Below are 23,903 nucleotides of genomic sequence, written 5' to 3'. Positions count from 1 at the left end.
TCTGAACTTATTGTGTCAGGAGCACAAACGCAGAGGCGGTGCCTCATATAATTCAGATGTTGGGTAAGACGGGTTGTCGGCATTATTCCTTGGACGGGGCTCGGAACTGGCGAAGGTGCAGTTGGGATAGATGGTGACCATCACACAGTTTGGGGAAACTGATGGCTGTCGTGTATACGGGAACTCGTTTGGGGAGTGGACTTACGGCTTATGGATTGCATGGAATGGACGGGTGATGTGATACTGAGATCTTTGTACTCCTGGGCTCGGCCTGCAGGTAGAGATGCCTCTCTACTCGGACGTTTCCTTTGGCGGCGTGGAATGGGTTGAGTTCGATATAAATATATTGGGTGGATGCGGCTGCAAGAGTAAGGAGTAGTTCATATTGCCTTGCTTGACCACACAAGTCCTGGCACTATTTTCGTGAGAGTGCCAAGGAAATAATTGATAGTGGGATAATTATAGGTAGCAGGTATCCGGTGTTCTTCTAGCTCGAAGGCCGAGGGATATTTGGTACCAGTAACGCGTGTCGATGCGGCTAAAGGTTCTCAGCTCCTGCGTCCACTGAGAGATATGGCGGCCTCCAACGTTCATCCTTTGGTTGGAGGGCCGCTGAGGAAAAGCATAAAAGAGAACTGAGCCGGAGATTGTCGAAATGACTGGAGCAATCCAGAATCTATAAACATGGCACCTCGTCCTCACTCACTGACAGCCTATCCCTGAAGCGACGCCTCCATCTATTTTCTCGCGGCGCAAACTCCTCCACTCCGTAAAGTACAATGCTTTATTACCCATCCATCCATCCACCCAACCCCTTGCCCTTCCCAATAGATGTATCATCCGGCCAACCCCTTCCCCAAAGCTCAAATTCAGTGCTTCTTAAGTACGGTCAGGGTGTCGAGGGCGGCCTTCTCCTTGGACTCGATAGCCATCTGCTCCAAGATTGGGCTCAGGTAGGCGATGTCCTCCTCGGGCTTTGTCCACTCGGACTTGGGCAGAAGCTTGTGCTGAAGGCTGAGCTGGGTCGCGCGGCGGATGCGGTAGACGCGGTCGTAGCTCTCCTTGGGGGACAGGCGGCCCAGGGCCTTGAGCACGGTCTCGTTCTCTTCGACGATGAGGTCGTCGGCGCTGAGATAATAATAAACAATAATATTCAGCACGAATATGTCGATGCGGGTTTGCAACTTTCGAGTGCTTAGGTCGCTTGAAAACTCACCGGAGACCCATCTGGCGGTAGCCGGCAGCATTCGCGTACCAACTGGCGAGCGGCTTGAGCATTCTCATGAGCCAGGGCCGCTTGACGGCGGCATTGTAGAGGGATGGCGCGACAGGCATGGCGGTCGGTGGTTGTGGGTTTGCTTCGTGGGGGAAGACGGGAACGAGATGAGGCTTGCGAAGATGGGCCGTCTCCAAATCATCAAATTGCCGCGAAGTCAATTGGTTCGCTGCGATGGCAAGCTCTCCCGGGAATTGCCGTGTGCCTGAGCGAGTTCATGCCTGAATTGTAAGGATGTAAGTAAATTGGGTTGCAAGGCGTGGACGGCTTTCAGCAGTGTAACATACGCAGCGTTTCAATGTTACACAAATTCAACGGCAACCGGGACGATGAGGTAATGCTTCACCCAAACCCGGGTCACGCTCCAATTATCACGGTATACATTGATAACGTCGAAGCCGCCTTACAAGGATCTTCCAGGTCTGACCAAAAAGCGCAAACATCCTGGATACAGCCAGAGCGATTATCAGCTGAATTATACCTCAGGAGCGTTCTTTTCTAGTCTGGTATACAAAAAGACCGCTGCAATCCATAACCATTCGAGGTTACATTCAGATTGGCGCACACACCTCGGCTTCTCGATCATCATCTGCCCTCGTGCTCAGCAATTGTTGCACTATCCGGCAAGAGCAAGGGCAACAACTCGCCGCAGTCGACGGGACCCATCTCTGGCAAACAATCGCGATTCCACACGACATCGGAAGTCTTAAAAAACCGCATCCAGCCCGTTCGTCGGCGCTCGCCGGACACTCCGCACCGTCCGATTGTGCAGTCTTACCCACGGTCCACCCGCGCCGCCAAGAATCACTCGATTCCCTTTCAAGTTCGAGTCCCTCGAGAATCTCTCCCACAATCCTCAACAACTCACAATTCCCTGGTTCGACCAAACAGTTCCCACACGAATTTGATCCCACTTCACTACCCTTCCTTACGCTTGTACCCGAGTCCATGAGACGTGGCATTCGCTTGCAGCAGTCACGGTTCCCTGCCTGCGCGGGCATTCTCCCCGCATCGGCATAGAGGGGATCGCGACGCATTCGCTTCGGGAACAGCCGCTGGATGATATTACCGCGACCGCACCGCTAAAGAACATAAACCCCGCGGCCTGTGACACGCTAGTCAAAAGACGAAACTTGCAAAACACACCCCACGAGGACTGCGACATTGTGCCTCCCGAGGGTGGCATGTCTCACAACGAACAACGTCTCTCTCCGCACGGTCAACCGGCACCGGCATCTCCGGGGGAATATGGGGTAGCACTGCCTGGATCTCAGGTATCGCAGTCTCGGTCGGCGCCTCGGCCGCCGGAAAGCGCAGACCCTGCAAGGTTAACGGTGGACGAAGCGATGCCGGACCGTACACGGCTCTCCATCGAGGAGCGATGGGCGGCCAACGCTTCGAGTTCACAGTTCAATGCGCTCGCCGGCGCAATAGGCGGTTTCACATCAGGCATCGTCACATGCCCTCTCGACGTGATCAAGACCAAGCTGCAGGCGCAGGGAGGCTTCGCAGCACAAGGCCAACGGCACCCGAGGATATACAAGGGCTTGGTCGGCACCGCGAGCGTAATATGGAGGGAGGAAGGGCTCAGGGGCATGTACAGGGGCCTCGGCCCCATCATCATGGGATACCTGCCGACATGGGCGGTTTGGTTCACAGTCTACAACCGGACAAAGCAGTTCTTGGGTGAACATTACAGTGGGTGTCCGAGTCATGGAAAGGGCTATACTATGGTTGCTGACTGAGGGTTCGCAGAAAACGGATTCGTCGTCAACTTTTGGTCTTCCATCATCGCCGGGGCCAGCAGCACCATTTGCACGAATCCGATATGGGTCATCAAGACCCGTCTTATGTCACAGTCAACCAGCCACGACAGGACACAATTCTCGCTCTTTCCCAAAGGCGCCAATACCCCGACATCACGCCCAACACTGCATCAACCATGGCACTACAAGTCGACGTGGGATGCGGCGCGCAAGATGTACACCACAGAGGGCATCCTCTCATTTTACTCGGGACTCACCCCGGCGCTCCTCGGCCTAACCCACGTCGCCGTTCAGTTCCCCGCTTACGAGTTCCTCAAGCTCAAGTTCACAGGCAGAGCCATGGGCGCCGCGCCTCCCGCAGGCCAGGACGACAAGGCGCACTGGTTTGGCATCCTGTCGGCTTCGATACTGTCCAAGATCCTCGCAAGCAGCGCCACGTATCCCCACGAAGTCATCCGCACCAGGCTGCAAACACAACGGCGGCCGATCCCTGGTCAGGAATACATGGAGGGTCTGGGAGGAACGGTGGAGCAGCCTGGTGTCATGAGCAGGTCTGCTGCGTCCCAGCAGGCGCAGGCCGGACCCAAGTACCGGGGCATCGTGTCGACGTTCCGGACCATGCTGCGCGAGGAGGGTTGGAGAGCGTTTTATGCCGGCATGGGCACCAACATGATGCGCGCCGTGCCTGCGGCCACCGTCACCATGCTCACCTACGAGTATGTGATGCGCCACCTCAACCATGTGCAGGCGAGCGGCAAGGAGAAGTTGCAACTGCTGGAGCAGCTTGGGCAGGCAGGGCTTGGGTGACTTGGCTGGCTACATTGGTGTCAGGACATTTACTTTACGTCAGAACTCTTGCAACGGGCTAGCTGAACCCAGAGATATCCTCTCCAAACCGCCCAGCATACATGATCCCGAAATACCCGATTATTACCATTACCATTTTCTACGACTCCCATCACTGGGCATTCGGGGAGCAGCGCTACGATGGACGAGCAGCAAAACAGTCTGATGGAAGCTTTTCCTGATGCGATACCCTGTTTTTGGAACGGGGCAGCGGGCTGTGCGTGAGGATAGATCAAGGCGGGTGGCTGATGATTTCTTCCTTCAAAATCCAAAGGTCGTCTGAGCGAGGGAACAGTCGCGGCGGATGGAGTACTTTCGGCCACGCATATATTTATCATGATTTCTTCTTCTCCTTGCAGGCAGGCGGTCGGGCGGCATCTATGGACACAGCCTCGCATGCAAATCTGTTTTTCAACGTTTTTCAGGTTCTTGGCTGAGTCGTTTCTCCATTCAAGTTTACTGCCTGTGTTTTTTTCATGGAGGGTACCAGGCGGCTGGACATGTTTTGCGGGTGGTGTCCGTCTGCGGCTCTTGCTTTAAACTGCGATATTACCTATACACATGCATACAAGGGGTTTCGTTGGCTGGCGGTTGGCACCTTAAGGACAGGGTATGTATGTCCTGGACAAGCACTCTGATGTGGTGTACATAGGTGGGGGATATTTGAGTGAGCCTAGGTCGGGGTGAAGGGGTGCAATATTAAAAGGTTCTAAGTGCCAGCTGAACATTCTCGTAGGAGGAGCGTCGTATAAAATCACTTGCAAGTTTGGCGTTCGGGATTGTTGCCCAGGCCGGTGTGCACGCCGTTGGCCATCAAAGTCGGTAAGAAGAGGCTGCATATTCTGCATGAGTTGGGTCGTGCCCGAGGCACCTCTACGAGAACAGCCGTGGGTAGAGGTGGGGATGGTATTTTTGTTGTAGTTGTGAAGCTGTAGCTGATGCCTTGCTTGCCCATCATTCATATAGCCCAGCCATCAGCCACGCCAAGACCCCTGAAAATAATAATTGCCAAACAGAACCACCCACAACCACAACTCTTTTCAACAACCAGCTTGGTTAACCACTCCGACAAAAAGGCAAATCAACTTGGTCTAGTATTATGCACAATGGCACGAGGTAGCATCAATCCAAGGGTAGGTAGATTTTATCTAACCCAATCTCCTCACTCCCCAATAACTCAAGAAGCCGGATGCTGATTCACTATTTTGAAGACAGTGATGGCGCCGGTAGCAGCCTTCACAATGGCCTGCGTTTTGTTCATGTAGGGTTCGTGAATAATGATTTCACTTGACACAAAGCTCAATCGACACGGTTTCGCATAGGTACACTCGGTCTTCCATTCGCGCTGCCAAGATGAACGCGGTGAGCTGTTACTATTTTGCGTTTTCCATCTTAGGTTCATAGTTAGGGATGAGGTGAGACTTTGTGGTAGTTGCTCGGGGGGACAGTTGCTATCCTGGCTCCCTATTCCTTTTCTTTCCTTTTTCCGTTTCATACTTTCTCGTCTTATTTTCTCTTGCTTCCTGTCTCTACTATTCCTCTCAGGGCCAATACCCCTCCCTCTCTCTTCTGCAATGCCGGTGAGGCAAGAAACCAACACGTTGCCACAGAAGATCATCCGTGAAAGCCAGCAACACCCGCCACGGCGACATGACGAGGATTAGGTCTTGTGGCAGTGGTTCAAAGGATGGGGGGTGGGGGGAGCAGCCTTGATATTGCGCCGGCGCAAGACACAGCTACAGTACTCACGGGCATGAGCTGCCGGGATGGAGTAGCCGACGCTGCTGGTCGGAAAGTATTTTAAGGAACCCGATGAGTTGATTCCCATGGCTATGAGAAAAGGCAAAATCCGCTACAATATGACATATATACACCGCTCAGTCGACATATTCCGTGGCCAGGCATCTTGCTCATCCAACATACACAGGCAGAGAAGCGCGGGCAACTTGAAACTGGAACAAGCCATCATCAACCTTGAGCATCCTCCTACACCAACCCGTCCCTACTCCCTCTTCTCTTCCCCGTTAGCCCCATCCACATCTCCCGCGACAGCAGGAGGAGGCGCATCACCGTTCTTTTTTGCTTTGAACCCCTCCTCCTTCGCCTCCCCCTTTTCCTCCCCCTTCACAGCCTCCCCCTCCTTCTTCTCCCCACCAGCACCACCAGCACCCAACCCGCCCTCCACCAACCCCCTAACAACCTCCACCGTCCCCTCAGGCGACCCGGCCTGCGCAGCGAGCACCTTCCCCGCCTTATCGACGACAAACACGCCGCGCACGGTGCCCTTGCCAGGCGTCTTCTTCAGGCCGATGGCGCCAATCAGCGTCGCCTGCGGGTCGCACAGCAGCGGGTAGGGCAGGTGCTGTTTCTCTCGAAAGGTCGTGTTGGCTTTGGGGGAGTCGGTCGACAAACCATAAATAGCCAAGCCCGAGGCGCTCGTCAGGGCTTCGTAAGCGTCGCGGAAGTGGCAGGCTTGGCGGGTGCCTTGGTGGTTTTAAGTGTCAGAGTTTTGGTCGGGAATCGTGGGGAAGGAGGGGATGTCCTTCTTGGGGGGGAGGAGTGGGATGGGTTTGGTTTTGGGCTGCGGGAAATGGCGGTACATCTAAGGGGGAGGGGGTCAGGGCAGTTGGACATACAGCCTGGGGTCGAGGCCTTGGGGTAGGTGAAGAGGACCACGCCGGCCTTGGAGGCGTCGACGAGGGCTTTGAGAGTGGTCTTGGTGCCGTCGTTGGTCTCGATCTCGCCGCCAAAGCTGTCAAGCGAGATGATGTCGCCGATGGCGGGCTTGGGGGTCGAGGAGCCGTTGGCGGTCGCAGCGACTTCGGCGACCGTCTCCTTGACCTTCTCAGCGGCCTTGGAGACTGTCTTGGCTATCTTGGCCGGCTTCTTGCCTGTGGCAGGCGGAGGCGGCGGCGGCGCCTTGCGCTTGCGCAGTTCCATGGGCATGGTGGGCTAGAGCTTGCGTGGAGTTTGTAGCTTACAGATGAGAATGAGAGAGAAAATATTATAAGATTGAGGGAACAGTACGGCTGATATGAGGTCGCCAACTGGTAGCGACCACGATATTACGAGTAGGAGACAGGAAAGGAGAAGAGAGAAGATGGAAAGAGGAGAGGTCGCGAGCTGGCGAGGTAAACTGGACGCTGAGCTGGTTGCGCAACAGCCAGCCAATCACAGCGTGTCGCGGGCCCAGAGGAGGCCAGACCAGGGGAGGAAGTTCGGTTGCGATGGAGCTCCGCTGCGGCAGAGCAAAGCGCAAAAGAAGGTCCGTGGGAAGTGCCGTTGAGGGCACAGACAGATTCTGAATGACTTGGTAGTAACCCAGCAGTCGCGCCCGAGAATGTGTACAGTCTGGGAAACGAGAATTCGGTGACTTCGAGCAGCAACTCAACCCAATTTCCGGGGATGATTTCAAAGCCGCGACGACTAGGTGAACCCACCCTCAGCCAGAAGTCCCCAGACCATAAGGATGGTTGAAACCTGTTAGAAAGGTCCATCGTATTCCCCAGTTGCCCAGGTTGCACTCATGCGAAGGCGTTCATATCAATGTAAAGAGCGTTTTGTGGAGGAAACACGAAGACTCGAAGCTTCCGTCGTCACGGTTCTCGAAGCGCTGATAATGTGGTCCATGCACCCTTCCATTCGTCTGAACAAGGCCCCTGCTCTGACTGGCCAATGCGTTCATCAACCGGCTGCACTTCGGGAATTCAGTCGAGTCCACCAACAGCTTGCTCTCATCACCGGTGGATTGACGATTCAACGTCCCGACGAGAGCCCGTCCACACACTCGCTACTGCTGCCACCATGGCTTCCAAAGCGGCAGCGAAAGCTGCAGGAGAAGTCGTCAGCATCACCAAGGTGAGCTATCCATCATCCATGCCTTTAGCCTGCGCAACCATAGCCTTGACCTATCTCCCTCCAAACGACGCCTCTCAACCCAACACATACACACATGCATCTTCCTTTCCACAATGTCAAATCATCATGCTATTAATATATCTATACTAACTCCGCCCAGAAATACACAGTCCAATCAACCGGCATCTGGGAGCGCATCCGGCGCGCGACATCCATCGACCCGAACCGGTCCAACGGCGTGCCACTCAACCCCTACAACCGGAACCCGGCCCCGGGCTCCAACGACCCGCTGCAGTATGACGACCCGGTGACCGTCCCTGCCGGCGACATTGCAGACAACCCCTACTGGAAGCGCGACGCGCGCCGCAACTACCCCCGCCACAGCATCGTCGGCCAGGCCCAGCAGGTCGCCCTGCTGACCGTCGGCAGCGCCGCGCAGCCTCGCGTCGAGCTGATCGGCGAGGCGGGGTCCAAGGCCCTCGTCGCGGCCGAGGAGTCCGGCAAGGAAGGCGGCCTGGCCGTGTACCTGGAGAATAGCGGCGTTGAGGCGGCCAAGCGGGTGCTGGAGATGACGGGGGGCCTGCCGCCGCTGCCGAGCGGGCAGCGTCTTGATGTGGAGAAGTGGGATGTGCACAAGTATGGCCTAGATGCGGAGCAGTCGTATCCTGAGGAGTAAGATTTTTTTTTGGCGTGTTTGTTAGCCAGGTTGGGCGGTGGGAATGGTGCTAACGCGACACAGGTACCCTTGCAGGTCGTTCACATAAGACTCGAAGGTTGAGAGGAGAAGACAGATGAGGGGTTGTACATAACGTGTGCAGGCGCCGTATAGAACTGATTTAGTTCGCGGGCTATGTGTTTGATATACCGTGACGAACCATCAACTCCGGTCAGCAACCCCGCAGAGGCTATGTTCCCCTGACCATAGCCAGCCCGGCCATCCACTCCACACACCGCCCGCACCCCTCAAACATCCACCACCTCTGCTTTCCCAGACCCCGACCCGAGATCATGGCCGCCCTCGCCTTGCCTATCACCCTTCTGCCTCCCGTTCTCCCCTTCCCCCACCATACGCTCAATCACCTTGAACCGGCCCTGCGCCCTCCGTAACCGGTCGTCGAAGTCGTCAACCGCATCGTCACTGTTCTCGGTCGACAAGCTCTCCGCCTCGACCAACGCATACAGCGTGGTGATGTGCTTGGCCAGGCGGGGGTTATCCGGCAGCGGCGGCAGCAGTAACCTCCTCTTCTTTCCCTCCTCTGATGGACAACCCTGCTCCTGCTCCACCTCGCCCGTCTGTTCGCCGCCGCCCACCACCACTGCCGCCGCTGGGTCTACTAATACTTCCCGTAATGCTGAAGAAGAACCTGGGCTGCTCTGTACCTGATAATGAGACCGAAACCGAGACACAGACTGAGATTGAGACTGAGGATCCGTCGTCGGCGTGCTGCTCCACCTGCCCCCCTTCCCACCGTTGCCGCCCTTCTTCGCCCCTCCTCCTCCTGCCTTTGATGAATTGGAATTGGCAGCCGCCAGCCCGAGCCGGTTCGCCCAGACAATGGCCCGCCCCTGCAGCCGCCCGCTCATAACAAACTTTTGGAACCCCCGCTCGAGTCCCAGTTGCCGGCCCTCGGCGCGACCGGCCGCCAGGCCGTCGGCCATGCCCTGGTTGTAGCCTTGGTTGTAGAACTGGTCTTCTAGTGTGAGCAGGCTGTCGAAGTCGTCTGTTGTTGGGTTGGTTGTGGTGGTGGCGGTTGAGGTTAGCGGGGTTGTGGTTGCTGTTGTTGTTGTTGCCATGATGGCTTGCTTTCTGGTGGGAGGGAGCGAGTGCAGGCTTGTGGAAACTAAAAATGTCAGTTTTGACGTGAGTTGAAGTCTGAGCGGTGGGTACTGGTGGGAGTAGGGTAATAGAGTTGAAGGCTGATCGTGATATGGCAGGGTCCTGTTGCCGGCCGGAGGCGCGGGAACGCGGGGCTAAAATTTGGGACCCCGCATCTGTGCCGAGCTCGTCGTCACTTATACCACCAACTCAATACACTTTCATCTGTTGGAACGAGTGGGTATATGTACGGGAACCGAAAGTCATTGAAACCCTCAATCCGGTGGATCCGCTTCACTGAAGAGGGCAGCTATGGCAGCTTCAGAACACGTCGCAACACCTCTTGTTGTAAAACGTCGTTATGTCGCAGTACTGCAGATTGGGAATCTATTTTGAAAACATATTCTATCCTTTGGTCCACCTCAATGCAGCATCACCATCCCACCATTTGCGCACACGACCTGCCCCGTACACCACCCGGCCTCCTCACCGCACAGCATCCCCACAATTCCGGCCACCTCCTTCACCTTGGCCTGCCTTCCACCGCTCTCCTTAGCCTCCCTAACCACCTCGTCGCTATCCACCCCCTCCCTCGCCTTGGCTAGCGGCGTATGCAGCACCCACCCATGGATCCCCTCGAGAAACTCCTTTGAGTTAGACGCGTACATGGGCCCCTCCACGGGGCCCGGGTTCACGGCATTCACCGTGGCATTCTCGGCCAGCTCGCGCGCCCAGGTACGCGTCATGGCCTCCACGGCCGCCTTGGTACCGCCGTAGACGGACTGCGTCACGAACCCCGTCGACGACGAGACGGACGAGATGTTGACGATGCGTCCCGAGCGGTCGGTCGGCAGGTGCGGCTGGGCGGCCTGCACGACGAGCAGGGGGCCGAGCACGTTGACGCGGTAGGTTTCCTCAAAGTCCTGGACCGTCACGTTGGGCAGGAGCGCGTTACGTGCGATGCCAGCGTTGTTGATGAGGATGTCGATCTGGAAGCGGTTGTTGTTTGTGAAGTGTTCGCGGGCGGCCGATATCAGAGCGGCGGCGCCTGCCTGGGTGCCGACGTCGGCTTGCACGGGGACGGCCCGAATGTTGTAGGTCGAAGAGAGTTCGGCGGCGAGGGACTTGGCCGGCTCGGTGGACGAGGAAGAGGTGTAGTTGATGACGAGGTTGCAGCCCTTGGAGGCGAGGTTCTCGGCGATGGCGGCGCCGATGCCTGGGTTTTGTTAGCTGAATGGACTTGAAACGAGAGGGAAAGACTGACCTCGAGATGCGCCGGTTACGATGCCCAGCTTGCCTTCGAGAGGTCGAGACATGGTGACTGGAAGCAGTGTCCTGAGAGGGTGCGGGAGAGAGCTCGACTTTCTCAAAGGTTGTCAGGGGCCAACAGGTGCAAAGCGGGAAAGCAGAGCAAATAAAGTCGGCAATCAAGTCAATTGGAGATAGAGCCTTAATATATACACACAATTAACAAGTGGACACAGCGCGACCCCGCGGCCCAGCGCAGTTGTATTTTACCTGATAGTGACCACCTCATCTATGGGACATTTCGGTTGGAGAACCTCAAGGGATGCCCCGCATTCGCGATGTCGGTCGAGTTTCTGATGCGCTGCCCCTCCATTTGCGCGGCTACAGGGATCCCCACATGGCTGTCCCCACATGGCTGTCCCCACAGCCGGCCGGCTCCCGCAGAAATTCGAGCGGCCCCACTGCAGCTCGCTGTCATCTGCTGAAACTCCAACCGATACTCAGCACGATATCGGGCCCTTCCGTAGCACTGCCCTTCGCTAGCACCGATTGACCAAACCCAGTCATCATGGATATTCGGCTCCTCCGCGCGTCCGACATACCGCTGATTCAGCACGCGAACCTCGAGAACCTGCCCGAGAACTACTTCCTCAAGTACTACCTCTACCACGCCCTCTCGTGGCCGCAGCTGTCCTTCGTCGCCGTCGACGCCTCGCGCCCGCCCAAGACGCCCTACGACTACCCCAAGATCGTCGGCTATGTGCTCGCCAAGATGGAGGAGGAGCCCGCCGACGGCGTGCAGCACGGACACATCACGTCGCTGTCCGTCATGCGCACCCACCGCCGCCTGGGCATTGCCGAGAAGCTGATGCGCCAGAGCCGTGCGTTTTCCCTTACTATCCCATCATCTCTCACACTTTCCGTTATTCTAACGAGATGCATCTTCTAAAAATATAGAACTAGCCATGGTCGAGACATTCGGCGCGCACTACGTGTCGCTGCACGTGCGCGTCTCTAACAAGGCCGCCATCCACCTGTACCGCGATACCCTCGGTTTCAAGACGGAGAAGACCGAGTCCAAGTACTACGCCGACGGCGAGGACGCCTACTGCATGAAGCTGGACCTCGACTTCATCCGGGAGCAGCTACGCGAGCAGGAGGACCAGTCAGAGGAGGCCGTCGGGGAGGGCAGCAGCAGTAAGAAGAGCGGAGACGGGGAGGGCGCTGAGAAAAAGAACACGGGCGGCGAGGCCGTCGACGAGGGCGAGGCGGTCGGCGATGTCGGGCGGGATCCGGCCAAGGGGGGAAGTAAGGGCGAACAGAAGATCAAAGTCAAGGTTGGGCGGGCGCTGGGAGTAGGCGAGTTAGTAGAGAAGGTCGAGAGTAAACACAGCTAAGGCGCGGCATAGACAGAACAAAAAGCTCGTTGTTTGGGACATCATGAGCCTTAGGGAGGCTCACTCCGGCGTTAAATGATCTCACACACACGCACACACACACACACGCGCACACACACACACACACACCCCGGGCGTGTCGAGAGCATTTACACAGTAGACAGAAGTGAGGCAGGGAGTGTGGCAGCAAAAAGCTCACTGTGACATGTCTCTTGGGATTCACTGACCGGTTCAAAGGGCCGGAGAAAGTCAAAAAGGGGAGAATGGGGATATCCTACGTGGCAGAACTATTTAACTACCAAGGTACCAATCCACAACAACAAATTATGTCACATAACACAATCCTCCAGCCACCACCCAACCATTATTCCGAACCAATTACAATCTCATTCCCAACCATCAAGCCTAAACCCCATCTACCCCCTAAACCTCCGTTCCTCCTCCTCAGCCAACGCTCTCGCAAACTCCTCATCCGCCTCCGTCCTCAACCGCTCCATCTCCCTCGCCAGCTCCTCAATCTCCCTCTCCACCGCCTCCGCTTCGGCGTGGATCTTGCTCTTCTGCCCTCCTTTTCTTTTCTCTTTCTCATCAACACCATCACTAGCAGCAGCAGCGCCGTGCTGCTGCTCCTGCTCCTGCGCCTGCTCTTGCTCCTCTTCGGCGATCCTCTCATGCAGCTGCAGCAGCTCGGCCTCCTTCTCAGCGACCCGAGCCTCCATCTCCCACGCTGCTTGGTACTTGGCCTGCGACTCCGGGTATCCAACCCCGGAAACGGGTTCGACACCTTCGTCGTGGTGGTGGCTGTCGTAGTGGGGTGGGTCACCGTGGCCGCCTGGCCAGGCGCCGGGGAAGGGGGGCATCCCGGGCATGTGTGGCATGTGTGGCATTGGGGGAAAAGAAGGGATGCCGAATGACCCTGGCGGGGGAGGGCCGTGAGGAGGAAAGACGTGATGAGGAGGAGGACCATGAGGAGGAGGACCATGAGGAGGAGGAGGATGGGGCCCGCGGCGCCACTCCCGGTGCATCTCCCTCTGGCTCCGCTTCACCTCCTTCTTGGCCTGACGAAGCTCGCGCTTGACCTCGCGCTTGGCCCGGCGGATCTCACGCTTCGCCTCGCGCTTGGCCTGGCGGAGTTCGCGCTTCTCCTGTTTGCGGGTGCGCTTCTGCTGCCGCTTGAGCTCCTTCCACTCGCGCAGGAGGTTCCTGACCTCGCGGCGGAGGGCAGACTTATCAAACCCTGCCGCGTCAACGGTGGTCGACTTCTTGGCGGCCTTGATCTGCTCCCTCACGTGCTTGACCTTCTCCTTGGTGATGGGCTGGTCCGGGTGCTGCAGCCATTCCCGGACGCACTGCTTGGCGACGGGCAGCTGCGCGTCATGGAGGTCGTCGTAGTCGGGCAGCGAACCGACTGTCGATTCCGAACAATTCGAGGACGTCCGGGAGCTAGCGCTCGACGCAGAGCTCGACCGCGACCGGTGTCTCTCCCCGCCGTGATCCGGACCCAGCGGCCCGCGATGCTCCTCCCTCCCTCTTCCTTCCTCCCCAGCCGGAGGAGCAGGACGACGGGGCCCATGCCTCCCAGCCCAACCACCACCCCCGCCCCAAGACCCCCAACCACCACTACCCCATTCCCCTCTCCCACCCCTCCCACACCCTCCACCACCCCATCCTCCTCTCCCACCCCAACCACCCCACCCACCCGGTCCACAACCCCCACCTCTCCGCGCATGAAGCGGTGAGGTATGACCATGGAGATGCGCCGCACCACCAAACATAGGCTGCCCATTGATACTGATGCCATTCCGCGGGTCCATGGCAATACCGCCGATGCGCACAGACCCCGTGCGGCCGTCGGCCACAAACGAGTTGCCGATCGACACGCGGTCGCCTTCGACGTTGATTCCTCCGAACCGAAAACCTCCGCCTCCACGGGCATGGTTGTGGTTGTTGGTATTGGCGCTGGCGTTGTTGCCGCGGGAGGCGAAGGGGTTGAAGAAGCTGCCGAATCCTCTACGCGGCGGATTGTTGTTGTTGTTGTTGTTGTTGTTGTTGTTGCGGTCTGTTTCTGAGTTGGGGCTGTTGTTGTTGTTGCTGTTGTCAAAGGATTGGTCCCACGCGCCAGGGATGGGTTGTTTCTCCGGGTCCGCGGGGACTTCGTTCAGGCCGCTGGCATGGTTGGAGTTGGTGTAGTTGCTGTTAATGGGCCCCAGGTCGACACGGATGGTGATGCGTCGCGGGGCAAAGAAGCCGTCGTTCCACTCGCGGATGGTATCCTCGGCGTTCTGCCTCTGCTGGGCAGCGTCGGCCTCAACGAGTGAGCGGATGCGGTCGAGCTGGGCTTCGGCATGGCTCCTGCCCGACAACTGAGAGCGGACGTCGTCGTTATTGCTGTTGTTGCTGCGGGGGAGAGTGTTGGTGGCCGTCATGGTTTCGGCCCGCAGCTTGCGGTCAATGACTTGCTCGTTGGAAGTCGCCGAGTAATGTGGCATCAAATAATTGGCAAAGGTCTGCCAGTCTTCGAGCCGGACGTCCCGGCCTGTCAAGTGGCTGGGGAACGGCAGGCTGTCCGGGGTAGAGTCCCGAGTGAGAGTGATGGAGTGTACGAGGTGTGGTTGGGTAGTCAACAGAGGAGCAGGCCGTGAGGCAAAGTATGCAGCAGCAGCCGAGTGCTCAAGATGATCGACTTCTCCAGCGAAGTTGGAGTGGTGAGAGCTATGGGGAGTGAGGGGAGGGGTATAAATCACGTCCCCATTAGTGGACGAGGTGGACCGAGAGGTGTCGTCAGCGACGTGCGCGTCTCTCCCGGACGCGGAGAACAAGTCCTGCTCGCTGTAAGGGGGAGGCGGCACGTCGTCAGGGTCCCGAGACATGGTGGGCTGCGTGTAAGTGGGCCAAGCTTCTCGATGTGCAGGGTGTCGAGGTTAAGGAATGTCGTCTCCTCGCCACCAGGGGAGTTCACTGATTAAATGTCAAACACCTCAGAGGATCACGATGTACGCACGCAAAGAGTGGCAAGGACGGAAACAGGTGGGGTGACAAGTTTATTGAGTGCGCGAAAGAGTGACACTGTTGTGACCGTGAGGCCGCCTCTGCTTCGCCCGAGGCGTAAGCTCGGGGAAGCTTAATCGCTCCCCATGTCAGAACGCCTGTCTCTCATTCGCTCGGACACGAAGGTGGGCGCTATTAGCGAATGCGCCCGTCAATCGAGGCTTGGCTGGCATTGCCCCCTTGTAAGGTTCGAAGCTTGTTCCCCGCACATTCGTTTCCGCGCATGGGCATTTGGCTTACGCGGCCCGATGATGAGGCAGTGAATCAATTTCTTGACGCGCTGTCAATCTTGGAATTAGTGGGATGGGCCATGGTGGCCAAAAGTCCGATCCGCTTCTTGGGCCACGAGGAGCTGTCGCGTCTCTGGCAGCCCTATAAGCGGATAGGCCGAGACTAGGTGTCTCATGGCTCGCCAAGCTGCAGGGAGAGGCCTATATCCTCGATCTTATAGTGGTCTGCGAGAATACTCGCCAGGTGATGCCTGGTTTGAGGACCCCTGAAACAACGTCAGTGACGATACACTAAGGACACATAGTCCAACGAAAGAGAACCTACAAATTCGTCAGATAAACGTCAACGAGGTCTGGCGGAATATAGTCTGTGACGGTATTCTCAACGTCGAGCGCATCCACCGCGGAGCCGTTTGCGTAGCTAACATAGCTGCCGGGGCTACCTAGTTCCCCCCTCGAGACTTCATCCGACGGATCCTCTGGGCAGAATTTGTAGACCGGGCAAAGCACAATGACGGGTTTGAGATACTCGCGGGCCGCCTGCGCAGCGACGCAGGAACCGCTATCCACCAGCAGGCCGCCGTTCTGATACACGGCTTTTGCGCTGAAGATGACCTTGTTGACTCGAGGGATGTAGGCCATGAGCCCGTTGCTTGCCAGATTGATTGTATTCACGCCAGCCGCGTTGAGCTTTTTCCGGAGTGCGGCATAGGAAAGTTCTGAGGACCCAGGACTGGGTGACTCGAGGCTAGCGATGATGACAGTAAACCGCCGCTTCGAGGCAGCCTTTACCAGAAATCTCTCGACAGTCCTTGACGGTTGATAGGCCAAAACATAGTCACCCGGATGTATCTGAATGTCTGAAAAACCCGCGATTTGGTCGTCGGCCTGGTTGATCTCGTCCAGAATCTCCTCGATCCCGTCCATAACCTCGGATCGTAGGGCATGCACACTGGCAGGCTGCGCTTGCGACAAAGGAGTTGAGGCTCCCGTAACAGGTGATTCACTAGGCGCTTTCACGGAGAGTAGGTTGAACATGGATTTCGAGACGGTGAGGCCCGACGACAGGACCGATGGAGAAGGGCGGATGGGAGTCGGCCGGGGCCTCGGCGGCTGTGGTGTGGTGCTCGGCGTCAGGCTTTGGATGTCGGAAGCAGCCTCGCTACCAATATCATCGGCATTCCTGTCTTCATTCGCCTCATCCCTAATCAGGCCCAGCACACGTCGCACCACGTTTCCGATGACTGGCTCCAGCGGGGCAGAGCGAACCAGTCTTGACCCCACACTCTGGACTCTGGAGAGAAGCTCATCGACATCGCGCCACTTCGATTTGGCAACAACCTGGCGGAGGATGTGCGCAGTCGCTTTCGCACATTCGTCGCCCTTGACTTGTCGCCGCTTGAGGAGGCTGTACAGCGTCAGATGCCGTGAATGAGGGTTCTGCGGGGAACTGGGCTTACAATATCAAAGACTCAATCGATGCCTCAAGAGATTGGCTGTTAAATGACTTTATCAAGTTGTCCAGACTGGGCACATGGCTCGCTTGTGAGGGCGCCATGGCTATGTCTGTGCCTGTAATCGGTCGCGATGCTGAAACGCAGCTGAGAAGCCCGTAATCCCAGTCAAAGCCGATGATTGTCGGTAATTAGTGTATGCCAACCTGAGCTGCGCTCGATAGTATCTAAGAGTGTAGAGCAGTAGCGGCGGTGGAGATAGAGAATGTGCTCCTGGATTGATGTGTGCGTTCGGATTCGAGTGGCCGAAGATCGATTGACGCCAGAGTGAGTCAAGGAAGCATTCAAGCTCCCCATTCTCGAAGAAAATCACAGTGGGGTATGCCATTGTGCCCCGCACATGCCACTTCCAGTCGGTTAAACATCGGAGTTTATTACGATTAGCATCACCAACCAGGCTCATATATCAATTCACGCTAAGATAAGGAAGCGGAACGGCGATACAATTGGCCTTCAAATTTTGGCCTGGCATTCCATCAGAAAATCTGCGAGGGAGTGCAATCGCGGATAACACCCGAGCGGCGACCAAATCTCAGCATTTGATTTTTCCAGCATAAATACGTCCATCGGCGGCCAATTGGGTGACAACTCTCTGGTTGCAACCCCCACAGCTTGATCCCATAGTTCGGTAGTTCCGACCGTCACAATGACAGACGTCGTCGACGACAAGAAGTTGAAGAAGGAGAAGAAGAGCAAGGACAAGTCTGAGAAGAAAGAGAAGGAGAAGAAGCGCAGCGATAGCGACGGAATCAAAAAGGACAAAAAGGACAAGAAGAAGGACAAAGTGAAACAGGAGAAGCTCGCGCGTGCCCTCGACGCCCACCTGCAAGCCGATGCCGCCGCGTCAGTCGAGGTCCAGGATGACAAGGCCGAGGTCGATCCCGAGGACATAATCAAGCCGGCCGAGGAGCTGGTGCCGTTTGCCCTGCCGCTGGCCGACGAAAAGACACACAAGAAGATCTACAAGCTCATTAAGAAGGGTGCGTTAGCCGTTGTGCTTTCTCCGCGAGTGGTGTTAAAAAAAAAAAGACCAATTTATAACAAGAGTTTTACTAACATCTCCCCCCTTTCTTTCCACAGGCGCCAAGCTCAAGTCGGTTCACCGCGGCGTAAAAGAGTGCGAGAAGGCCATCAAGAAGTGCCCTCCCAAGACGGCCGCGTCGGGCGACATCCCCGCGCCGGGGCTCGTTATCATCGCCGGCGACATTTCGCCCATGGACGTCATCATGCACTTTCCCATCCTCTGCGAGGAGCACGGCGTGCCGTATCTGTATGTGCGGTCGCGCGCCGATCTGGGCGTCGCGGCGTGCACGAAGCGCGCCACCAGCGTGGTGATGCTCAAGCCCGAGGGCAAGAAGAGCAACAACAACAGCGGCGGCGGCGCAAACGACAACAACAAGGGCAAGAAGAAGGACGACGGCGGCGGCGATGCCGACATGGAGGATGCCGAGGACAAGAAGGTCAGCGCAGAGGAGTACCTCGAGGCGTGGAAGGACCTGGTCAAGACGGCGGAGAAGCAGTGGAAGATCCAGGTGCAGCCGTGGGTCAAGGGCACGCACCCGCTGCAGATTGCTGAGAGAGAGCGGGCGAGACAAGCGGCTGCCGCTTGATTCTTTTCCAGCCGAAAGGGGAAGCTGCTTTCGGCTCGACATTGGCAAGGCAAGGGCAGGTCTATTCATCACCATATGCGCTGCCTCTCGCTTTCCATGATTCCTTCCGTCCGGGCAAAGTCACATTCTATTGACTTGGTTCTGGGCACGCAACGACAACACCCATTTGGGTTGCCCGTTGTCTCCTTGTGCCGATTGTATGATCATCGTCGGCTGGCTTTGCTCTGTTTGCTTCATGGCTCTCTTGTGTAATGGATGGCGTTGAGAGCGTTTGGCACTTTGCATGGGTTACTACGGAGGTTAGAGGTTCCTTGTGTAGATACCGAAAATGAAAAGCACCTCTTCACAACGTCCCGATCATCAACAGGCTCCAGAGGTTTAGGCCTGTCAGCCGTTGGGGAATACTCACTCTGGGTGAGTAGTTGGATAGTTGGCAGATCATGTTACAGCCCTGACGAAACACGGCTGGCAAGTGTGGTTCGAAGTCTCAAGTTCAATGCTAACTCCGAGATACAATTACAGTCCAAGGAAACTATGAGATCACCACCCGTTCTGTCGCGAGGTCACTCTATCGGGTGCGCTCGATGCAAGTAAAGACTTCCAACTCCCGTCCGTTCGTTCCACTTCCCTCGTTCGTCTACTCGGACCGGAAGGGGCTTCGGCTCAGGGGTGTGCCGCCAGCGCCAGTGCTGCATATCGTATTAGCATGACTCCGTCACAGAGAGCACGGCAAACCACTTACTGCTCAAATGGATTGGTGTGCGTTCCCCACCAGGTCATGAAGACAGACAGGCCGATGGTCTCGAACAGCTTGGCAAGGACACTAACGCCCACCTGCTCCAACGCGCGCTTCTCTACGAATAGCTGGCTGATGAACTGTTGGATAGTTGTGTTAGCGAAACCGCCACTCACGGAAATACCCCGGAACAGCGGCGCAGGTTTACATACAGTAGGAGCGCTGGTCGCGGCAAAGATAAGACCGCCCAGATAGGCGGCGCCCTTGTAGCTGAGGGTGCCGGTGGCGTTGATGAGGGCTCCCACACCATACGACTGCAGGGCCGAGCCGACGAGGGCGGTGCCCCAGGCGACGGCGGCGCCCGAGGCCTCGCGCGATCGGATAAACTCCTCCTTGGTGTTGGCCGACTTGGCGCGCTGGTACGTCTGGCCGAAGACGGGTGTCAAGACGGCCAGCTCGACTGTGTGGTTGAAAATGGTGCCTAGGGCGATAGCCGAGGGCTTGACCGCGGGGAGGTCTAGGACGGGGACGAGATGTTAGCTTGCTGAACGGAAGGGTTGGGGTGGTGAGGGTGGTCGTCTGTGTTGTGCCAAGTCATTTTCCGTTTCCAAGTCGACATCTTTTGAAAATCTCGATCTCTCGCATTTGCATGTATGACATCAAGCGCCCTTAAAGCAGCAGAAAGTCCTCAATGGGTTTGTTCAGGCCGGCGCATTCGAAAAATCAATTCTGAGATCGAGAATCTTGAAAGGTGTCGACTTGAGATAGCAATGGTATCGTTCGAGCGCAGCCAGCAGCCAGAACCAACAGCTTGAAGGGCCAGAGAACCACATCAAGACACAAACGCATGCAGGGGTATGATGTACTCACAGTGCAGAGACATGTTGAGCTGTTGTTGTAGTTGTTACGAAGTCGAGAATTTAAGGAATTTGTCGGGTTCTTGATTGAGGAACGGAGTGAGAACGAAAAGCTGTCGTTATTCGCTGTATGTATGAGAAGAGATCAACTGGTTGAAAGCGGCAAGAGCCAGCAGGTTTATAGCAATGGCGGAGGACGGGAGCAGGGTACAGCAGGTGTGTCCCCTTGGCCTGCTCCCCTCCTTCGTGCGTCACAGACCCTCCCAGCACCAGGAAATGGACTGGGCTGGCCTCCACTGTTAAGCCATCTGTGTTGGAAACCTGCCGATTGCGACCCCGAGCATAGCATCATTGCCTTCGGAGCTCCTCCAGGCGCCGGCTTTGAGCAGCTGCGACATGACGTCACTACAAGGGTCACCACATCTGACCCTGGCATGCTCGCCCCACTCAACACCAAAACGGCTGCGAGCGGCAGTGAATGGACTGAAAGCCGAGTTGTTTCAACCACAGCCTATGCTGGCCTTGAATCCTCGCGCAATTCCAGGAGCTGACGCAATGGAGGGGATCGTCACAGTTCCCGTATGGCGCCGCCCCGGCGGCAGTAGTACCGTACCTGTCTGATTTTTGAAACATGAGATTCGGTCCTGCAGGAGATCGGAACATGTGCTGCCAAATTTCACCTGTTTTGAAATATCCAACAGGGCTTAGCGTTTACTCCTAAACCGTGATCTGAGTTGCCCTGTTTTCGCTCCCGCCGCTTGAGTTGGAGCATCCGGCAAATTGGTCGAGGAATCTGAAGTCAAGCGGACTATGATATGTTAAGCTGAGAAGAGGCAATGCAGATATTCAAGACGGCAACACGAGGAATAGATGGAAAAATAGCAAACGAACTCGAGAGGAAAGTGTTTTCACATTGTGCACTTGCCCAGCTCATACCGCTACGACTCTGAGGCCAGGAAGTAGTGGCAACTAAGCCATCTAACGGACTTACCCGCCTTACCCTACCTTACTATAAGTGACAGCTCATGACAGTCATGCTTGAGTTGATTATCTTCCATTACTATCCTTTCCCTCTCCAACCCAAAAAACAAATAACAATGACAAATGCCCTATGAGCGACGCCCCTATGCCCTATGCTTGCTTCCCTCCCCCCTCCTCCTCCCGCATCGCTTCAAGCCATATGCTGCCCGTCCTCTCCGCCGCGCAGAGCCAAGAGCGCGCGCACATCCGACACGTACTGCAGGCCTTCTAAGAAGGGTATCAAATACATGAGGTCGCTGTCGGTCGGGTCGCTGATCCAGCCCTGTATCGGGATGGCGTTGTCTAGCCGCCGGAATGTGTCAGTAAAAGAGCAAGGATGAGAGAGAAAAAGGCGGACCAAAGTGGTCAGGAGCAGGGAAATACCTTGATGAAACATGTAGCTCAGCGGGCTATTATCCAGAATCATGACCTTGCTCAGATCGGGCTCGACCGAGCTGAGGTCCTTGATGAAGGCGCCGTGGCGGAAGGTGCAGTGCTGGCGGTAGTAGCGGGCCGAGAAGTACTTGCGCTCCGCCTCGAGCCAGTCGATGACCGGGTCGGCGTACTCCTGCACCGACGCCGTGAAGACGACCAGGTTGTACCACTTGCTGACGCGCCGCAGGAATTCGTCGCAGTGCGGCCGCTTGTGCACGTAGTACAGGATCGGGTGCTGAGGCCCGATGGTCGCCTGCCCGGCCACCCCCTGGTACGTCGTGTTGAGCCGCACCTCGACCATGTGTCCAGTGCTCATCCGGCCGCCTTTGGACATGCTGTGTATCAGCGTCTCGTCCAGGTCGAGGATCAGCGTCTTTTGGTGTCGGACGTCGGTCAATTCCACGTTCTTGTTGTTGATGTACGAGGGTTGCCGTCGTGGTACTAGGGGTCGTGGCGGGGCTGGTGTCTTCGGATACTTGGTGAGGGCGCCGGCGGGCGAGGTCGGTGATTTGAGCTGGGCCGAAATGTCGCCCACGGCGTCGCCTGATCTTCCGTTTCCTTGAGCACTGGCTGACTGCGCTTTCCGATGCTTCCGTTGCCGTAGCGCCTCGTCCGAATGGAGCTTTATTCGTATGGATCGTTGTGCCGGCGCTATCTCGTCAGAGTCGGGGAGTGACTTGGAGCGCAAGTGCTTTCCACTTGTGCCTCGACGGCTGCCCTGCCTTGCACGGTCCGGGTCCGATTCCGATTCCGACGAGAGCCCTGAGGAGGAGGAACCGCTTGAACCGACGATGCGCATTGTCCGACTACTCCCTCGTCCAGTTTTGCTGGCGGACCCAACTATGCCGTGTCGGCGCTTTTCGGAAGCAGCTATCCCTTCATGATAATCCAGAGCCATCGTTTTTGCGTTCCCTCCGTAGAAGGCAAACAGTTTCCTGAGCCGTTGCAATGGCGCAAAGTAGCCGTCTTCGTCACAGATGCAAGCATACAAGTAGACGCCGGGCGCCGCTAAGGTCGACAACACCCATCGCAGGGAATTGACGAAGGCGTTTGCGATGCGCTTGGGATAGAGTACCCATGGAGTGCCCCGAGAGCTAAGCTCCTTTGCTTGGGGTATTAGGGGCGTTGTCTCGTCGATCGCATAATCGTGACCTAAAGGGTCTTGGGGATCGCCCTCGAGTGGGAACTCGTCGGGTTCGGCCATCAATCCATCTTTCTCGCTGATTTTGCCCAGTGCGCTCTCGGTCTGGTTCTGCCGCGGATTGTCGGTGTCGGGGCTTACGGCCAGCCCCAGAGTGCTGAGGGAGTTGGATCGTGACGGCGCTGGGCTCGGCGGAGGGGAAACTCTGGCCGAGATAATGTTGAGGGAGTTCATCTTGCAACTGACATAGAGAGGGCCATGAAGGACTTATGCGACTCAAGCGTGGGGGGAGGGGGGGGGTGGTGGGTTGGAGGTTGCCGTGGACGGAGTGGAGGGTGTAAAATTGCGGCCAAATGGCCCGATGGCACGGTGCTATGTGCCTAGCACAAAGGAGTTGCTGTCGCCGACTGTTGCGGGAGCTGCTGTGTGTAGGACCCTCCAAAGTAGGGGACAGTCGGTCCTGGTTGATGATGCCGAAGAAATGGTGAGGGACCCAGGGACTTGCAGCGGCAAAGGCCGGGTGTTCGTCTGTGTTACTCTAAATGACCAGATGGAACCTGGAAGGGCCGATGTCTCTCCTTCAAAAGGGAGCCCGATCGTGTGGTTTCTGCCTCTCACAGGCTCGCTGACTGCCAAACAACGGTAATCAGAGCAAGCGGATTTGAGATTTGAGAAGAGTACACCAGGTTTGCGGATGGAAACCCGTTCTTCTCACATTGCTGCGATGGGAAGCTTCCCATCCAAAAGGTTCCACAATCCAGCAATGGCGTTCCACGAAGGGAAACGCGGCACTAGCGCAAGAGGTTCAGCAGGTGATCCCGGCCTGGGCTGCTCAACAAAAGCCCCTGTCCCAGTGTTGGGTCTCTTCACGTGCTGTCAGGACTCAGCGGACACACAGCATGCGGCGTCGGGCGGGTCCGTATACCTAGCCGCCTCCCCACCCTTTTTGCGCCAACTTGCACGGGAAGTTGAGCGCCGGAACACTGCCGCCTAGCAGCATTCGAAGCTGCAGGCCTGAGAACGGAGATCCCATAAGATCCAGCGTTCTGATGTCCATTCGTTACTCACTTTCATTTCTAGAGTCCGAGTCATGATGTTTGGTTTC

The 23,903-nt window shown here is 56.8% G+C and overlaps 11 protein-coding genes across 11 annotated transcripts; 4 read left to right on the top strand and 7 right to left on the bottom strand.

Moving 5' to 3' along the window:
- Positions 1–869: 869 nt before the first annotated feature.
- On the bottom strand, positions 870–1,335 carry N657DRAFT_682968 (14 kDa subunit of cytochrome bd ubiquinol oxidase; the record flags this gene model as incomplete). The annotated part of the gene is made up of 2 exons (XM_062796533.1): positions 870–1,128; positions 1,217–1,335. 2 exons carry the CDS (start codon positions 1,333–1,335, stop codon positions 870–872), a joined length of 378 nt encoding a protein of 125 aa, XP_062645092.1.
- A 1,125-nt stretch (positions 1,336–2,460) lies between these two features.
- Positions 2,461–3,849, top strand: N657DRAFT_578005 (mitochondrial carrier; the record flags this gene model as incomplete). The annotated part of the gene is made up of 2 exons (XM_062789289.1): positions 2,461–2,974; positions 3,032–3,849. The coding sequence occupies 2 exons, from the start codon at positions 2,461–2,463 to the stop codon at positions 3,847–3,849; spliced, it is 1,332 nt and encodes a 443-aa protein (XP_062645091.1).
- Positions 3,850–5,698: 1,849 nt separating this feature from the next.
- On the bottom strand, positions 5,699–7,124 carry N657DRAFT_124910 (AhpC-TSA-domain-containing protein). The gene is made up of 2 exons (XM_062785831.1): positions 6,525–7,124; positions 5,699–6,372 (listed from the first exon to the last, which is right to left on the bottom strand). The coding sequence occupies exons 1-2, from the start codon at positions 6,832–6,834 to the stop codon at positions 5,891–5,893; spliced, it is 792 nt and encodes a 263-aa protein (XP_062645090.1). The 5' UTR covers positions 6,835–7,124; the 3' UTR covers positions 5,699–5,890.
- A 568-nt stretch (positions 7,125–7,692) lies between these two features.
- Positions 7,693–8,422, top strand: N657DRAFT_578354 (21 kDa subunit of NADH dehydrogenase; the record flags this gene model as incomplete). The annotated part of the gene is made up of 2 exons (XM_062789309.1): positions 7,693–7,746; positions 7,907–8,422. The coding sequence occupies 2 exons, from the start codon at positions 7,693–7,695 to the stop codon at positions 8,420–8,422; spliced, it is 570 nt and encodes a 189-aa protein (XP_062645089.1).
- A 90-nt stretch (positions 8,423–8,512) lies between these two features.
- On the bottom strand, positions 8,513–9,732 carry N657DRAFT_648145 (uncharacterized protein). Its single transcript, XM_062793465.1, has one exon. It carries the CDS (start codon positions 9,538–9,540, stop codon positions 8,710–8,712), a length of 831 nt encoding a protein of 276 aa, XP_062645088.1. The 5' UTR covers positions 9,541–9,732; the 3' UTR covers positions 8,513–8,709.
- A 180-nt stretch (positions 9,733–9,912) lies between these two features.
- Positions 9,913–11,104, bottom strand: N657DRAFT_648144 (NAD(P)-binding protein). Its single transcript, XM_062793464.1, has 2 exons — positions 10,827–11,104; positions 9,913–10,778 (listed from the first exon to the last, which is right to left on the bottom strand). The coding sequence occupies exons 1-2, from the start codon at positions 10,876–10,878 to the stop codon at positions 9,985–9,987; spliced, it is 846 nt and encodes a 281-aa protein (XP_062645087.1). The 5' UTR covers positions 10,879–11,104; the 3' UTR covers positions 9,913–9,984.
- Positions 11,105–11,378: 274 nt separating this feature from the next.
- On the top strand, positions 11,379–12,207 carry N657DRAFT_578397 (acyl-CoA N-acyltransferase; the record flags this gene model as incomplete). Its single annotated transcript, XM_062789310.1, has 2 exons — positions 11,379–11,691; positions 11,768–12,207. 2 exons carry the CDS (start codon positions 11,379–11,381, stop codon positions 12,205–12,207), a joined length of 753 nt encoding a protein of 250 aa, XP_062645086.1.
- A 416-nt stretch (positions 12,208–12,623) lies between these two features.
- Positions 12,624–15,077, bottom strand: N657DRAFT_635898 (uncharacterized protein; the record flags this gene model as incomplete). Its single annotated transcript, XM_062791376.1, has 2 exons — positions 12,624–13,615; positions 13,925–15,077. The coding sequence occupies 2 exons, from the start codon at positions 15,075–15,077 to the stop codon at positions 12,624–12,626; spliced, it is 2,145 nt and encodes a 714-aa protein (XP_062645085.1).
- A 588-nt stretch (positions 15,078–15,665) lies between these two features.
- N657DRAFT_623610 (translation initiation factor eIF2b-like protein) lies at positions 15,666–17,288 on the bottom strand. Its single transcript, XM_062790689.1, has 2 exons — positions 16,946–17,288; positions 15,666–16,893 (listed from the first exon to the last, which is right to left on the bottom strand). The coding sequence occupies exons 1-2, from the start codon at positions 17,041–17,043 to the stop codon at positions 15,807–15,809; spliced, it is 1,185 nt and encodes a 394-aa protein (XP_062645084.1). The 5' UTR covers positions 17,044–17,288; the 3' UTR covers positions 15,666–15,806.
- Positions 17,289–17,427: 139 nt separating this feature from the next.
- N657DRAFT_665599 (L30e-like protein) lies at positions 17,428–19,079 on the top strand. The gene is made up of 2 exons (XM_062795301.1): positions 17,428–17,979; positions 18,080–19,079. Exons 1-2 carry the CDS (start codon positions 17,646–17,648, stop codon positions 18,607–18,609), a joined length of 864 nt encoding a protein of 287 aa, XP_062645083.1. The 5' UTR covers positions 17,428–17,645; the 3' UTR covers positions 18,610–19,079.
- A 134-nt stretch (positions 19,080–19,213) lies between these two features.
- Positions 19,214–23,032, bottom strand: N657DRAFT_692384 (uncharacterized protein; the record flags this gene model as incomplete). Its single annotated transcript, XM_062797163.1, has 6 exons — positions 19,214–19,298; positions 19,352–19,485; positions 19,558–19,862; positions 20,216–20,234; positions 21,428–21,525; positions 21,607–23,032. The coding sequence occupies 6 exons, from the start codon at positions 23,030–23,032 to the stop codon at positions 19,247–19,249; spliced, it is 2,034 nt and encodes a 677-aa protein (XP_062645082.1). The 3' UTR covers positions 19,214–19,246.
- Positions 23,033–23,903: the final 871 nt, after the last annotated feature.

The sequence above is a fragment of the Parathielavia appendiculata genome (assembly GCF_033297405.1).
Source record: "Parathielavia appendiculata strain CBS 731.68 unplaced genomic scaffold N657scaffold_12, whole genome shotgun sequence".
In the NCBI taxonomy this organism is placed as follows: Eukaryota; Fungi; Ascomycota; class Sordariomycetes; order Sordariales; family Chaetomiaceae; genus Parathielavia; species Parathielavia appendiculata.
Note: the sequence above shows the minus strand (reverse complement) of the source record. Positions and strands in the feature narration are given on the sequence as shown.

Coding starts and splice junctions, on each gene's coding strand:
- N657DRAFT_124910 (XM_062785831.1), bottom strand. CDS start 6,834: ATGCCCATGGAACTGCGCAAGCGCAAGGCGCCGCCGCCGCCTCCGCCT. Junction 6,373..6,524: donor CAAGGCCTCGACCCCAGGCT/GTATGTCCAACT, acceptor AAAACCACCAAG/GCACCCGCCAAGCCTGCCAC.
- N657DRAFT_648145 (XM_062793465.1), bottom strand. CDS start 9,540: ATGGCAACAACAACAACAGCAACCACAACCCCGCTAACCTCAACCGCC.
- N657DRAFT_648144 (XM_062793464.1), bottom strand. CDS start 10,878: ATGTCTCGACCTCTCGAAGGCAAGCTGGGCATCGTAACCGGCGCATCT. Junction 10,779..10,826: donor CGTAACCGGCGCATCTCGAG/GTCAGTCTTTCC, acceptor AACAAAACCCAG/GCATCGGCGCCGCCATCGCC.
- N657DRAFT_623610 (XM_062790689.1), bottom strand. CDS start 17,043: ATGGCGCCCTCACAAGCGAGCCATGTGCCCAGTCTGGACAACTTGATA. Junction 16,894..16,945: donor TCGATTGAGTCTTTGATATT/GTAAGCCCAGTT, acceptor GACGCTGTACAG/CCTCCTCAAGCGGCGACAAG.
- N657DRAFT_665599 (XM_062795301.1), top strand. CDS start 17,646: ATGACAGACGTCGTCGACGACAAGAAGTTGAAGAAGGAGAAGAAGAGC. Junction 17,980..18,079: donor CTACAAGCTCATTAAGAAGG/GTGCGTTAGCCG, acceptor TTCTTTCCACAG/GCGCCAAGCTCAAGTCGGTT.